At 33.7% G+C, this 16,587-nt stretch overlaps 1 protein-coding gene across 1 annotated transcript in view; it reads right to left on the bottom strand.

The window, feature by feature from the left end:
* Nucleotides 1-16,183, bottom strand: part of LOC113523091 (fatty acid synthase-like) — a 46,833-nt gene extending 30,650 nt beyond the window's left edge. Inside the window, exons 1-10 of the mRNA XM_052892647.1 lie at nt 15,777-16,183; nt 15,336-15,528; nt 14,328-14,448; nt 12,985-13,188; nt 10,451-10,567; nt 8,878-9,047; nt 6,311-6,447; nt 4,828-5,031; nt 3,361-3,547; nt 1,375-1,537 (exon numbers count right to left, since the gene is read on the bottom strand). Of these exons, the coding sequence (XP_052748607.1) occupies nt 1,375-1,537; nt 3,361-3,547; nt 4,828-5,031; nt 6,311-6,447; nt 8,878-9,047; nt 10,451-10,567; nt 12,985-13,188; nt 14,328-14,448; nt 15,336-15,528; nt 15,777-15,935 (1,655 nt within the window). The 5' untranslated portion in view covers nt 15,936-16,183. The remainder of the gene's footprint in view (nt 1-1,374; nt 1,538-3,360; nt 3,548-4,827; nt 5,032-6,310; nt 6,448-8,877; nt 9,048-10,450; nt 10,568-12,984; nt 13,189-14,327; nt 14,449-15,335; nt 15,529-15,776) is intronic.
* Nucleotides 16,184-16,587: the final 404 nt, after the last annotated feature.

Raw genomic sequence — 16,587 nt, 5'->3', positions numbered from 1 at the left:
TTTTTTTTATCTATCTTATTTAGAGGCTTTTATCCTATAAGGATATGTCAGCCTCATCATACCCTAATTTTATAAAATACGACATATACTAAAACATTAATACATAAATATATAATACATAATATCTTAGTAGTCTATTTTGATGAAGGGAATTATTGATACAAAAATATAGTAATTAAAGATTTTGCCATTCTAAGTTGTATAAAAAAAATAGTTATGAAGCTCCTTATATTGTATATAGTGATGATAGATGAAATTATGAATCTTTGTTCTGTACACATTTTTAAATGATCATAGTGTTGAGTGACGATGTATCGTGTATACGGATTACGGAGGGTAGGACTACTTGTGTTGCAGATTCAATTTAATATGTAAGAATGAACTCTTTTTATTATTGCACGTACTGGCCACTTGTACTTTTTTACTATTAAAAATGTAATGCATTCAGTGGATTCTATTCAAATTTAGTAAAAATGGATGTTGGAAACGTAATATGTATTTTATTGTTCTCGTCGTCTTTATAAATATATAATAGTTTAACCGCATTTGCATCGCAATTATCACAGTTTTCAACAACTTGTACTTCCGATTTATTAAGAATCAAAAGTTTTCCAATTTATATGATATCGTTATTAAAATACCATATATACAGCATTTCTATGAATATAAAGGATAAGTCGTTTTTATTAACGACATAATGTCTAGAGTCAAAAGAAGAAAAATTAAATGTTTAATTTTTATATGTAGAGTGCTTGAACAGAGGGAGACTTTGTACAAAAGTGAATTGCTTGGGTACTTCTGTCCCATTCGTGTTTCAACCGTGAAGCAGCTGTGTTTGCATGGCTGTGTTTCGGTTTGAAGGGTGAGATATAGCGTGAATTTACAGGGTACAGAAGAATAACACCTGAGTCCTCGGGAATGGCAACACATGGGGGGTATCATGGGTGAAATAGTATATTCTGTTATGTCCATAGTACTGCTCATGTCTATAGGCGACAGTTACCACTTTCTATCAGGTGAGCCGTCAGCTTGTTTGCCATTCTAAGCTGTATAAAAAAAAAAAGAACATTAAAATGAAAGTTTTGTCTATCATCACCGTAATAATATCTCTCACAGGAATTTGTTAAATTATTTCTTGATATTACACTCCTAAATACACTATCCGGTCGTTTCAGTTAAGAAATGCACAGTTCGTCAGTCCATGTGCGCGGCCGTTCGCGCGCGCCCTAATCACCGCACGTCGTCAGTCCGGCCGCAGCTTGAGGACTCGGAAAATAGTACCTGAGCGCAAGCGTACCACTTAAGCAATAATAGTTTTCGTTGTATCTGCGTTATGGACGAGCGTATTATAATTATGTAAAAAATAAAGGCAACCTGTGCACGGCGGCGGCGAAGATGGGCAGGCGCATGAGGCCGGCGGCCATGGCGGGCCACTGCGAGCCCATGCCGCTGTACGCGAGCCACAGCGGCCGCCGCGCGCCCGGGAAGTGCTCCACGCTCTCCGACACGCACACCGTCTCCTTCTGCTCGTTGCTGTCTGCAAATATTTACTTATTCGTTCACACCTCGACGACAATCCGACAATCTGGACAAACTAGTGGTTGTAGGCAAGATAGAGAGAAAAAGACCACGCGGACGATCGCCTATTCGATGGTCGGACCAAGTAACCGCCGTTACGGGACTGTCAGATGCAGCTGCCCTGCAAGAGGTTGAAGACCGCGAGAAATAGAGTAACATCATAAGAGAGGCTACAGACACCTTTCAAGGACACGACCGTCAGTAATGAAATAGATAAAGAGAGAGAGAGATTTATTCATTTAATACAAAAATTCACAGCTCTTAAAAAATAACATTAGTTTAGTCTTCTTATAGTTTATAACAAGAATAACACAACCACTCTTTGGAATCAACTTCCAGCAGCAATATTTCCAAACCGATATTACATCGTAACCTTCAAGAAAAGAGCATATTCTTGTGTATTATATGTTTTTATGTATTAATACATTTAAAAACAGGAAATAGCAGCAGCGAGGACGAGAGTCCTTCACAGTCGCGACAGCTTTGAATCAAACACGTCTCGCTCACATTTTGAAGGAAACGATTAGTTCTCATATTACGTTGGATATATGGTATATGATATGACATATTCTGGCGTGAATTTACTGGGTACAGAGGAATAACACCTGAGTCCTCAGGAATGGCAACGTATGGGGGGTATCATGGGCGAAACAGTATACTCTGTTATGTCCATGGTACTGCTCATGTCTATAGGCGACGGTTACCACTTTCCATCAGGTGGGCCGTCAGCTTGTTTGCCATTCTAAGTTGTATAAAAAAAAAAATCTTTTTCCCAAGAAACATGGATTAAAATATGTTTATAAATTTACAGTTTCTCGTATTAAATAAGCAACTAGATACGCTATAAAATAATAAAGGATTCAAATTTTTTTGTCGTTTCTCGACTCATATACGTTTAGGAAAAATATTCAATTTTACTACTATAACTACTGGAATAGTTATTTAAATACACTATCGAGACTTGCCGCGATAAAAAACGTCGGCAATAAATGAAGATGGTATGTAGTTACTATTTACCTGCAAACTTTTTCATTGCGCTAAATCCCGATAGTGTATTTAAATAGGTGTAAACAACGTGAAAATTTAAAATTAAGTACTGGAATGCGTCTTTAAAAAAATATTTTATATTTATCTTACATACTTTTAATTAAATAAATCAGAAATAAAGAGTTGTGTTAAGGATAAGGTATGGTTCTGAGCCACTGACTATCTGCAATGCATTTGAGGTTGTCGTTTCATTTAGTGGGTAGTCGTTCTACATTGTATTTGCTCGTACGAGGTCGTATATATATATATATATATATATATATATATATATATATATATATATATATATATATATATATATATATATATATATATATATATATATATATATATATATATATATATATATATATACAAAGCGATATATATATACAAGCGATACAGAAGCGATATAAATAATTACAACAAAAAGGGACCTTAAGAGGCAATGTAACAAAATTAGACACTAGAAAATTATAAATGTAAATGTAAAACGAACGTAAAATTCCACTGTATACATTCATTCATAATATACACAAAAAAAAATATTAAAACATAATTTTTTATAGTAATTTCAAAACACAATACGTAATTATTGTAAATATAAATAGAAACAAATATCAAGTAATGTGACGCATAAAGCTCGCGTATAATTCACTAAACAGTAAGTACCAAGTATAAATAGGAGCCACACTGTGTAAGAAATATGTCTCCAAGAGCGCGACTATAAAAAGGTAATAACATTTACAAGCTCACCGAGTATAATGTATCCCCTGCACATGTGTCCTGGTATTTCGTTTTCATGGATGTTATGTAAGAGGCCGATTTGTTCCGGATCTATGGGCTGATTCTTCAGGAAGCCAAATACGTGATTGACAGATGATTCTTGTCGTCCAGAAATGAATACCATACGAGGTATATTGCACTTGTAACGTTCTGGATCCTAAAAGTTAATATATGTATAAAGCAGAGAGAGACTTTGTACAAATGTCGTTTGCTTGGGCACGTCTGTCCCATTCGTGTTTCTACCGTGAAGCAGTTGGGTTTTCCAAGCTGTGTTTCGGTTTGAAGGGTGGGATATGACAGTGAATTTATAGGGTACAGAGGAATAGTAACTGAGTCCTTAGGAATGGCAACGCATGGGGGGTATTATGGGCGAAACAGTATACTCTGTTATGTCCATGGTACAGCTCATGTCTATAGGCGATCGATACCGCTTTCCATCAGGCTTGATTGCCATTCTAAGTTGCATAAAAAAAGTTTTTAACAATATAGAGTAGCAAACGGCGACTGACGACACGCCTAATGGAAAGTGGTAACCGTCGCTTATACATAATCTACACTGTGATAATCATTGATAATAATAATAGACTTATATCCTCTTTACAATTCATTACAATACATTGAAATACATTGTTTCATGCTTATACTAAAGTGATCAAATTAATATACTTGCAAATTCGTTGTTATTTCTGAACCCTGTAATTTTACTGCCATATATATTGTACATATATTCCAATTTTCCTACTGAAATACAATCATGGAAGCCCAGCTGTTTGATGGTAAAATACGGGTGGGACAAAGATACCCATACCCTAAACTTTTGTACTAGTAAAATGATTTTATTTATGATTATTTATAATGTAACATTACGTATTGTATAAGTATTTTGTCCTTGTTACCATTTCCTCAACTAACTCTGTTATTTCTGACAAATTTTTGCGTCTCACATAGCGTTTAATAAATAATACACTTCATGAACAAATGTAGCTCTTTAGAACAAGTTATAATGATATAAAATAATTATATTTAAGAGTCTCAACGTTGTATGGATTTGGATATAACCTTAGATTAAATAGATAAAGCATCGAGCCTCAAAAACGGGTTAACTTTTTATCAGATAATTGTCAAATTAGCTGACTCGTTTTTTTACCAGTATTCTATATACTTACGCATAAAATATATCTTGACGTATTATTTAATAAATAAAATAAGTATTTACGCATTGAAAGGATGAAAAAATTATAAAACAAAATAACTATTTATCACGCAAAATTATATGAAAAAGTTGACTAGTTTTTCTCAAAGCATTTCTATGGAGACGCTCTATCTATATGATCTAAGGTTATGACATTAGAAAAACCTGGCAAATAGTCCACAATAGAGAAGACTTTGTGTGTCTCTCGATGCACATAAAGAGTTTATCTATGTTATTTAACTGACCTTTTCTTTGTAATGCCCTTTTAAAAGAACATGGATGTTGACACCGGTGTACGAGAAACAGTTCAATGCGGCGAAACTTCTCCCGAAGGGGGTGTGCTCGTTCACCACTTGTATTTTACCTTCGCGCACTGCAGGTATTTCATCATGGGGCTCGTTGAAATGGAGGTTTGGTGGGATTATACCTTGATGGTATGCGAGGCAGACCTATGGAAAGAAATAGCTGATAATGCAAGCTGCAAATAAAATAAATATATTCACGACTGTAAACCTTAATAGAGTAGCAGGGCATTTGCCGATTGATCCCTTTGTAGTGAATGTAACACTCGACCTATTAACACATAGAAAATATTGGAATTAAAAATTTTACGAATCAATAAGAAGATTTATAGACGCTTGGATGTTACTCAATGTTTAGTTAAATACGTGAGTTCGTTATACAAAATATATATAAAGATTAACATCGTTTATATGTCATTGTTTATTTTTGTTTTTGGTTCAATAAAGAGTTAAATAAAAAGTAAATAAATAGTTATAGGATATTTTTATTATATTTGCGAGAAAAGCCCATGTGGACCGACAGTGTTAAATAAATTTTTATGCTCAAAGCGCCCAAGCAAAATTCACTTTTGTGTAATTTAACACATACATAAGTGAATTTTGCTCGCTAAAACGGCAATTTTTGTCGTGATAAAAAATATAATCTAAAATTCTCACTATTATGTTTTAATATGCATAAAATGCACTAAAACATGGCGAGATGATGCAAAGACACATTTCATTTAATATATTTGATTTTAGATTGCGCAGTATGCTTAGAAACAAGCGGTTTTTGTCTGCAAAAACAAACGGCTCCAATTATCATAAAACGAATGTAGGAGCAAAATCGATTCAGTACTGGCGAAGTAACCACGTAAAATATATACATAATTTAAGGTTTGTTCTAAAAAAACTCAAAAAAAAAAAACAAGTAATTGAACTAATTTTAATAACATTTTTATGAGACCAATTCGAAAGTATATTCTTTAAAAAATATGAAAATAATTTGTTAAATCGATTTAAACGTTCACGCTCACTTTTTTACTTTATCCGAGCAGTAAGTGCTTTATATTATTCTCAATTTCGTGTATAATGTAGTATATGTCATATATGTGTAAGTATATTTGTTATTCATATATATTTATTTGTTTATATATGTAATTTTAGTATGTACGTATATCAATAATTACTAGTGCCGCATTCGAGTATTCTGACACTTCCCTATGGTTGACTGGGAGAGAATGCTTTTAGCATTAAGTTCGCCATGTACACATATTTGTACTAATGAATAAATAAATAAATAAATAAATTGATTTTATGACGAAGTTATGAAAGACTTCGCGTCTTTTAAAATTATAAAAACAGAACATGACTATAAAATAAATTAAGTTTTATACTATATAATACATAATGGTTATTGAGAAGATGTTAAAGAAATAATAAAAACCTTAGTGAGAGCGCAGGTCCCGAAAGCAGGTTCGCTGTGCCCCATGTTGGACACAACGCTGCCGACTTGTATTGGTGTGTCTTTTTCAAATACATTTGCGATTGCTTGCAGTTCGTTTCTTTCAGCTGTGGCGTTGGCTGGTAAAATAAATATATTACTTCATATACAACCTGGCTGACTCGGCAAATAATCTATTGCCACCTTGCAGCCATCTAGTTTTTATTTTTTATACCACTGAGATGGTAAACAAAGAGACCGCCCACCTGATGGTAAGCGGTTACCGTAGCCTATGAACACCTGCAATACCAGGGGTATTACGCGTGCGTTGCTGACCCTGAAGAAACCTCTTCACCTTCCTTTTGAAGAACCATATGCTGTAGTCTCTTTTAAAAACCTCGACAGGGAGCTCATTCCATAACCTGAGCGTTTATAGAAGAAAACATCTTGGAACCGCATTGTATGCGACCATCTAGGCTGTAGGGTATGAGAGTGAACTCCCTGTCGATGGCAAGCTTTACTATTACTATCTACTGGGGTCATTTCTCTTATCAGGGTAAACACTTTTCTATTTCTTAAGTTGAAGCTAACAATCTAAATTTAGGGTAGAGGGTCAAGTTAGTTTAAGCCAAGAACTGACGACTAAGTAACCGTTATATGAACTATTTAAAGTTCAAATTAATAAGATTCATTAAAATCGGTTGATCCGAAACGCATTAATCAATTAGCGTGTACGATCATCTCGATACTTTTTTTATATATTAAGGATTTTTTTATATGAAGATTACTATCATGAATAATTGACCGCATACTAACTACTAGCTGGTAATTAATGCTCCTTTCCACTCAGAGTTTGCTGGAAGAGAACTCTTACAGAGTTAAGCTCGCCTGTTCTACATCTTCATTTAATATAAATTATAAGAATGTAATTTGTGTGTACAATAAAGTATAAACAAAAAATAAAATATTAATTCGTGAATATAATATTTTTTTTATATAACTTTATTGCATAACCATGATTGTAACAAACTCAGCACTGGAAAGTACAGTAAAAGTGGATACAAATTCATTTGTACATTTGGATTAGTTTAAACATCTGTGTCTGAACTAGGTTATAAAACCTGTATCTCAGACAACAGCGCTCAATCCACATTACATAGTATAATATAAGTTCAGCTAAATTTTTAGTGCTACATATAGAATGTTGAAATATTAATTTTATGTTATGTTCAGGAGAGGTACTATTAGATACAAATAAATTAAAGTAAAAGCATTAAAGTCATATTATTCGATAATTGAATTTAGTTACAAATGTGATATTTAATTTTGTTTTCATTTGCCAATTTGTTCGAGCATTGTTAATAAATCTAATAAACAAAAGCCGGCTGTTTGATGTGGGAGAACACACTGGGGATTGTTAATATGAAAATATTATATCTCATTAACAATGTTTTTGGTATATTAATTTCAAATTGTGCAGCGTATTTCTGTGCTATTAACTAAAACGTTAACTGTACACTTAAATAATAACTATAGATAGACCATTGAGTGTCAAAAATGGAACAATTTTTGTCAAACACACGTCAAATAGGCAAACATAACTGTACCCAAGCAATCGACTTTTGTACAAAGTCTAATAAAATAAATAAAATAATATAAAGGAGTTAGAAAATTTCAAAATTCTTTCTAGTATTGCAATTGATTGCACTTGCATCTTGACAAATTACCTAAACGCAGTTGAAGAACATTAAAATTTATTACCGTTACTAGTTGCAACTGGAATCGTTAACTAGTTGTAGAATAGCAGAACCACTCACTGGTATTGACTCCTTAATTTATCAAAGCAGTCGCAGAAGTAAACAGTTTCTAAATAATTATGTTGCTTTAAGGGCGTTCATACCTAAACTATTAGTCAATTTTTTAAACCATTCAACAATCCTATTTGTATTACAAATGCGAAAGCTCGTAAACTATGTTTGTTATTTTTTCACGCAAAAAGTACAGAATGGATTTGAATGAAATTTTGTATACAGGTAGAATATATTTTTTTTTATACTATAAAGGTGGCAAACAAGTCTATAACCTGTCTGATGGTAAACGGTCACTAGCTTATGGACGCCTGCAACACTAGGAGTGTTACTTAGCACATAGAATGATTTATGATACAGCTTGTTTTTAATAAATATGACTGATTATTTACACAATAAAGTACTCTAAGATCGTACTAAAATTATTAACGCAAGATTGCATTTTAAAAACAAAAAAGAGTATATCTGAAAACTTTAAAAGTAAAATGTGAAGTAGGTGTAAAAATTCTTATGGTAGATTTATTTGCAACTTGTTCTATGCTTAATGTTTCTAGTTCACTATTAGTAGAGCAGTATTTATATAACCAACCATAAATAATGAAAATTGTTAAATTATTTTGAAAAATTGACAGATAAATTATGACATTTTAAAACCTCGGTATGAAAGCTCTTAAGTTGTCGTGTCTTGGACCGAAAAGGTGATCAAAGCCAAAGACCGCAGAAATGTATGCCAGTTAAAATAAACAGCTTGTAATTTCTTACCGGATCCGTGCCCTTCGATATATTCCACGTCCTTTGGCGATACGTTTATTTCGGAGTAGAACGCTTCCAGGAACTCCTGAATCTCTTTCGGTTCACGGATCGCGCAAAAGTTTTCCCCCTCCCCTTTCAATCCGTACTTCCCTTTGACATAATACACTTCTGAATAAATTCTGTAATAAAATAATAATTTTATTATATCTTATACATTTAACGCTAAGTCGTTAATTGATTAACAAACAAACTCACTTTCATATTTATAATATTAAATAACGCTAACTCCCATACAATAGACAGACAATCGAGTATCTTTTATATGATATAGGGGGTAAACAAGCATACGGCTTGCCAAATGGTAAGTCACTACCATTGCCTAGGGGGGAAGGGATTGTTAGTGCGGACTATTAGTCCCATTGCTAGCAATATACCCTATTAGGTCAACCTCCACGTGATCCCCCTGGAAACTATCGTGCTGGATTCCAGGTGTATTCATCACGATGGGCTAATTGATCATTTCATCTCACCTATCATCCCTCACTGGTGCCCCGCCAGTGTATACCATTAGCGCGGGTGGGGTTACCATTTCATTATCATCCCATACAAGTACTACCATTGCCTATGAGCATCCGCAACACTAGAGGAATTGCAGATATGCTATCGGCCTTTTGTAAGTTGTTTAAGTTTTCCATTTTTTTTTATACAACTTAGAATGGCAATCAAGCTGACGGCCCACCTGATGGAAAGTGGTAACCGTCGCCAATAGACATGAGCAGTGCCATGGACATAATAGAGTATATTGTTTCGCCCATAATACCCCCCATGCGTTGCCATTCCTGAGGACTCAGGTGTTATTCCTCTGTACCCAGTAAATTCACGCCATATCCCACCCTTCAAACCGAAACACAGACATGCAAACACAGCTGCTTCACGGTTGAAACACGAATGGGACAGAGGTACTCAAGCAATTGACTTTTGTACAAAGTCTCCCTCTGGTTTTTTTTTTAAGTTTTCCATCATATATTGTATATATTCCTGTCAAACGACTTCAAAAAGAATGAAGTCGCAATTCGGTTTTATTTTTTATGTTGTGTTGTTTTTTGTTTTCTTTATGTGGGTTCGTAACTCTGTAAGTTGTAAATCGATTTGGAAAATTCTTTTGTTATCTCAAACGACATACTTACAGATTGATTCAGTAGAAATTTTATCAAAATCTGTTTAGTACCTTAGTTTTTTAAACAAAATAACTTGTAATGACAATTGAAGACGTTTTTCTTTTGTGAAACACTACTTAATTATTTTCATAAAAAAATTAATGAATAAATATGAAATCACAATCAAATAAAACACAGAAAAACCACACGGGAAAAAATCGGTTAATTTTCGTTTTTAAGAAATAATGTAAAATTAATTGTAACAAAACCAAGTTCAATATATTAGGTATATGTTCATTGTACGTACTCGTATATATTAGGTACCTATGTTATAAATTTCATATAATAATACAGAATTTAATTAAACAACTTCGAGTGCTATGGTTTAAGGTAGATAATTTGTTCAAAACCAAAAGGGAACATACCTCTTCGCGTGTTTGGCTTTCTGCAAGAACAGCACGCTAATGGCGTCAGATCTTACGTATCCATCGCTGTTCTTGTCGAAACATTTACTTTTCCCATCCATGCATAGAAAACCGGCCCTGTGGAGTAGAGACTTCATTATTATTTCAAATCAGGTTATTTTAGGTTTCAGAACTAGGAAAATATTTACAAAGATCAAGATAAAAGATATATTTTAATTAAATTTTATGCTAGATTTTAAGTTAGGCCTTTCAGTTTTCATATTCAGCGTGATGCAATAGATTTTGTGTGATGACGAAACAAACATACAGACATATATATCAAATATTAAAAAAGCATCAACAATGCTTTTTTAAAATGGTACATTTTTAAAATACATTATTCTTATACGGATTATTTGAATGTAATATCGAATTATTTATATTTTACTTGATAGATTTTATCCATTTGGTTTGTTTTTATATATTAATCAGTTTTTTTTTAACATAGATAGGATATATAAAAATAAAACAAACAGGCCAAAAGCCTCAATAGTAGCAGTTCCAAAATCATTCCATGCGTCTAGAATGAATTAATCACTATATTTACGTTTTCAATTAACTTTATATGTGTGTAGCCTACACAGTACCATATAGTTATGACGAAGTCATTTGTGATGAAATTATGAATCTCGGAATGTGACCCTAAAAATAAATATAAAACACAACCTTTATGGACGGTGTAAGCAATTATTGGAATTTGGCGGAATTACAAACTTGTAAGTATTCATTGTGTAAAACATTTGTACTATTTCACAATTGAATATTATATAGTGGAATAGAAATACTTTAGCGTTCCTTTAGGGGAGTATTATATATATATATATATATATATATATATATATATATATATATATATATATATATATATTTGAAGATACATTATTAATACATACATATGAATACAAACCTACATAAATAAGAATAGTATTTTACCAGTTAAAACAAACGTTTTTAATAGACTTCAAAAAGTACGAGACTTTCAATTCAGAACATACTTTCATGTTTGTTACATCCTAACTGCGTCAATTAGAAATAGACTTGGGTTTTTTTTTATATGAAAGGATATACTTAGAACTTAAAATTATACTTAGGGATTGGTCGAATAGAAATTTTATCAAAATTCATTCTGTTGTTTAGTTTTTAAATCAAAATAACCTGTTTGATCATAATTGAAGTCAATTTTTGGTTATCTTAGGTTCTTGTGCAAACTCTTATATGGTAAATTAGCTTTGATATATTTTATGCAATATCATCATCATCCTAGTCATTTCAGCCGTTAATTGTTCATTGCTGAATATAAGCCTCCCCTATTGGTGGAATTTGCCGGTAGTTACCGCGTTTGGCAGGTGGGTTGGCAACTGTAACTAGACTTTGATCTTAAATACTATTGTTATATTCTTATCGAAACATATCTGAATCGGATCTGATTACACCTATCCCCCGATTTACACGATAGATACGTTCCTGAAAAAAACGTGTAAATCGAAAATTAAAAATTTTCAAGTCAAAACCGTGTAAATCGAAAAGCTTGCAGAAAATGCATAATTTTGCTATTTAACAGTTGTGATTTTTTTCAATATTTTTAGGTGTACACAGAAATAAAAATAAAATGCATTGACAGGTTAAAATATGTAATATATTACGGAAACCCTGTTTTTTTATTTAATTACAGTACATTAAACTGAAAAATTAAATCTGTCTGACACTGTGAAACTTTCACTCAAATACAATTTTCCATAGATAAAACTTTAATTTTATGCGAAGAAATACAGACACAGTGTGCATGTGCAGCAAGTCAGCACATAAGCTCGGGATTCCCCGTGAGATGTGTACACAGCGCACGTGTTCAAACACAGTAGCATAGTAGAGTATATATATATATATATATATATATATATATATATATATATATATATATATATATATATATATATATATTTATATCTATAGAATAGATTTTGTTTTATAACAAATTTCTCTTTATTTTAAATAATTTTTATCTTAAAATATCAAATTTTAACTGCGGATGCCGACCCGTCTGCCAAGCGTGGCAACTGCTGGCAAAATTCCTCTTATGGGTGAGACCTATGTTCAGCAGTGGACAGTTAATGGTGATGTGATTATGATGATGATGTTTTTGAGCATGTGGGGATTTTTTGGCTGATAAATTCAATTTCAGTCTGTATTGATAGTAATGGGGACCGGCGGCCCCATTACTGGCATATACCCTATAAGATCGATCTCCAAGCAGTTCCCGCTGGAAACCATCCCGGTTATTTTTTGTTGAATTAGTCACGATGGACTAATTGACAGTACTTCTCTCTTACTTACGTACTTACCTCTCATCTCTTACTATTCCCACCAGCGTATACCGATAGTGCAGACGAGGTTACCATTCTATTATTATCCTTTTAAAAAACACTGATTTCACTTTATTCTCGAAGCTCTATAACATCATATAAGAGCTATTGTGACCCATGTAATTTTATTCGTACCTTTTATTATTCAAAGAGATGGTAGGCTGCATACAGAGGTTGCAGCCACCCACTATGGCGGCGTCGCATTGGCCCGAACTGATGGACTTGTATGCGTACTCTAAACACGCCATAGAGCTCCCGCAGCCGACGTCCAACGCGTACGAAGGGCCTTTACCATCGATCCAGTAAGAGATACGATTTGCGTACATAGCTTTGTTCGATCTGAAACAAGTTTTATATTTAAAACTAGCAACCCGCACAATCAAAATTGGCCGTACCTATGTTGAATCAACGACTATTAAAACGTTTATTACATCTAGACAGAAAAAACCTCAAAACAATGATAGGGACAATAACGGGTCATTATCCATTAAACAAATATCTATACACAATAGGAGCCACAGACAGCCCTCTATGTCGAGGCTGTTTAGACGCCGAAGAAACGGCTGCTCACGTAATCCTGGAATGTGAGGCTGTGACCCATCAACGTTTAGAAATCCTCGGAACGGTGAGGTCGCTCCGTGAGGCCTGTGAAGAACCCAGGAAGCTTCTGCGCTTCTGGACGGAGCTAGGTTGGCTGTACTAGCCACGACTCATACGCACAATGGCCCAAATGAGAGGCTAAGCGCGGAAAACAGAGTCTTTCTCATATTCACATTCACATTCACATTCAACCCGCACTGGCTTCGCACGGGTGGACATTTTTGCATTTTAAAAAGTGGCTGCACACGCGACGGAAGCTTAAAAATGGAGTAACTTCTCTCGTTTTCCCAACATTTGAATGAGCTCCCTGCCGAGGTTTTCCTGAGAGACTATGGGGTATGGGGTTCTTCAAAAGGGGATAAAGAGGTTTCTTCAGAGTCGGCAACGCGCGCGTAATACCTCTGGTATTGCAGGCGTTCATAGGCTACAGTAACCGCTTACCATCAGGTGGGCCGTATGCTTTTTTGCCACCTCAGTGGTATAAAAAAAAACATTTCCCTTCACTGCTCTGCTTCTATTGATTGTAGTGTGATAAAAAGTATACTATAACCTGTCCAGGAGTATGAAAAATAATTGTACCAAATTTCGCTAAAATCCGTCGAGTAGTTTTTGTTTCTATAACGAACATATAGACAGACAAATAAACAGACAAAAATTTTACTGATTGCATTTTTGCCATCAGTATAGATCACTAATCAGTCCCTGATAGTTATTTTGAAAATATATTTCATGTACACAATTGACCTTTCTACAGATGGCTATGTCGAGTGTTATGTTAACCACACCGGCAACAATCGACAAATGCCTCTGACTATCCCATTAGGGATTATAGTCGTGAACATATCTTACTAATTGTCTCCATTTCATGGTATACTCACCCAGTGATACCGAAGCCGTTCCGCTGAACATTTTCATAAATAACTATTCTCTCAGATTCAGAAAATGTTGATCCGATGAACACTCCGACTTTTAAACCTCGTAGTTGTAAGGGGTTGATACCTAGAAACATATTATATATAATATTAAAAGTAATTATTAATGGTAAGCATACAGAATTTATAAGTCCATATTTATAATTCTGTATACTTAAATATCTGTCTAGTTGCTAAATATATCATGTATTTAGCAATTCGACAGATATAAAAGTTAATAAAATAATTAAATAATAGAAATAATCATACGACAAGAAACCCATTAACAATTTGCTACTGGGTCCGAATATACAATAAGAGTATAAATAAAATATGTAATTTGGATTACAACTGTAATAGGGTAGTTAGAGATATTTAATTTTGTTGCATATTATTGAACGCAATATTCGCAAATTCATATTTCGACGCACATATTAATAATACAAAAAAAAATAGTGCTTATAAATATTATATAAGGATATTAATCTACTATTACTATTTTGGCCGGGCGGCATGGTATAGTTTTATTTCAAAATGTTCACCTTTTGCACTGATGTAACTGTTGCGTTTAAATTCATTGCGATAGCGAAAAATAATTTGGAGGGAAATTTGAAATTAGAACGTTCGTATTTCTTACTTTTAATTAAACCTATTTTTAAAATAAATTATAATTGGCCAGTTACTCAGAATTTTTATTTGTAAAACATTCTATACAGTTTCATATTTTTATTTAGTTAAAAAACGCTTTAATTATAATTTAATTAACGAAGATCAGTTTAATGAATATGATTCAATTAATAAGGAAGTATAACGTTTTATGTAGTCTTCAAAACAAGGTATAAGGGGTCTCATGGGTATCATACTGTGTGCTGTGATGGCATATTCAATGGTGTCATTTATGTCCATAGATGATGGCTACCTCTTTCAATCAGGCAGACCGCCAGCTGATTTGATTTTCTAAGTTGCAAAACTCACCTGAATCATAGATGGCGCTGTATGCGTGCTCCAAAAGCTTTCTACTCATGGGCTCCATAGTACAAGCTTGTTTGAAATGGACTCTAAAGAACTGAGCATCAAACTTGCTCATTCCATTGACTTTCCCCAAATGCTTGGGCACTTCTGGGTGGTTGAAGATCCATCGTGGATTGTCTGCGGTCACCATATCCACCTGTAATAAATTTGTCTTTTTGATTACCTCAGTGGTGTACTGTAACATATGACCGGTAGGTAGGCAATGGTAGGAAGTTCGATTCCCGCACAATATAAACATTTGATTTCACGACATACGTATGTATGCAATTTTCTATTTTTTTTTAAATAAATATAGGTATTTAATTTACAAATTAAATACCTATATTTTTTGTTTGACTCTGCGAGTCCTATATGGGCTCTTTTGAAAAACAAGAACAACCAAACCTTGTTATTTAGATTGTTCATGAATTCCAGAACGCTGTTGGACTTGGGAAATATCCCAGACAGCCCGCTGATGACCACTTCATTGCCAGTCAATGGTCTGTGAACAGTTTCTTTTGGTGTAGCATTCTCGTAAAACGTCTCTTGAGGTGTAGGGGCCATGGTACGACGTATTTCCCGTTTGATCACCGAAGGGCGACTAACGGCAAAACAATTATCTTATTAGTTTATATTTAACTGTAAAGGGCGCGGTACACGAAGCGGTTAACGAGCGGTTAAGCCGCTAGAACTAATAGAAGGAGCAGTCTTTTCTTATTTTTTTTTTAATCTGACAGTCCATATGATAGAAAATGGTGACCATCACCTATAGACATGAATACTACCGTGGATATTATAGAGTATAAGTCAACCCGCCTGCTAAGCGTGTGCAACTATTAGCAAATGATGACGATTCCACTCTTTAAATTTAAATACAACCATGTAAGCACAGCTGCTTCGCAGTAGAAACACGAGTGAGAGATTTCTGTACAAAGTCTCCCTCTAGCAATATTGTGTAATATTATAAATGAGAAAATGAGTTTGTAACATTTTAACCACTAAACCAATCGAAAATTTGGATGTAGTACGTATTCTGTCCCATTTTTATTTTATTCAACCGTGAAGCTGATTGTGTGATTACGACGTCGGCTGTGTTTTGGTTATTATATAACAATATTATGTATTGTCTATGAAACATCTCGCCAACTATAGCTTTATGTATATTTTCGAATGTTAATGATTTTTTTTACAAAACAGATACATAGAATGAAAGAAT

Source organism: Galleria mellonella, unplaced genomic scaffold (assembly GCF_026898425.1).
Source record: "Galleria mellonella isolate WM207_F2 unplaced genomic scaffold, CSIRO_AGI_GalMel_v1 utg1634, whole genome shotgun sequence".
NCBI classification, from domain to species: Eukaryota; Metazoa; Arthropoda; class Insecta; order Lepidoptera; family Pyralidae; genus Galleria; species Galleria mellonella.
The sequence above is the reverse complement of the archived record's forward strand: the minus strand, read 5'-3'. Positions and strand labels throughout refer to the sequence as shown.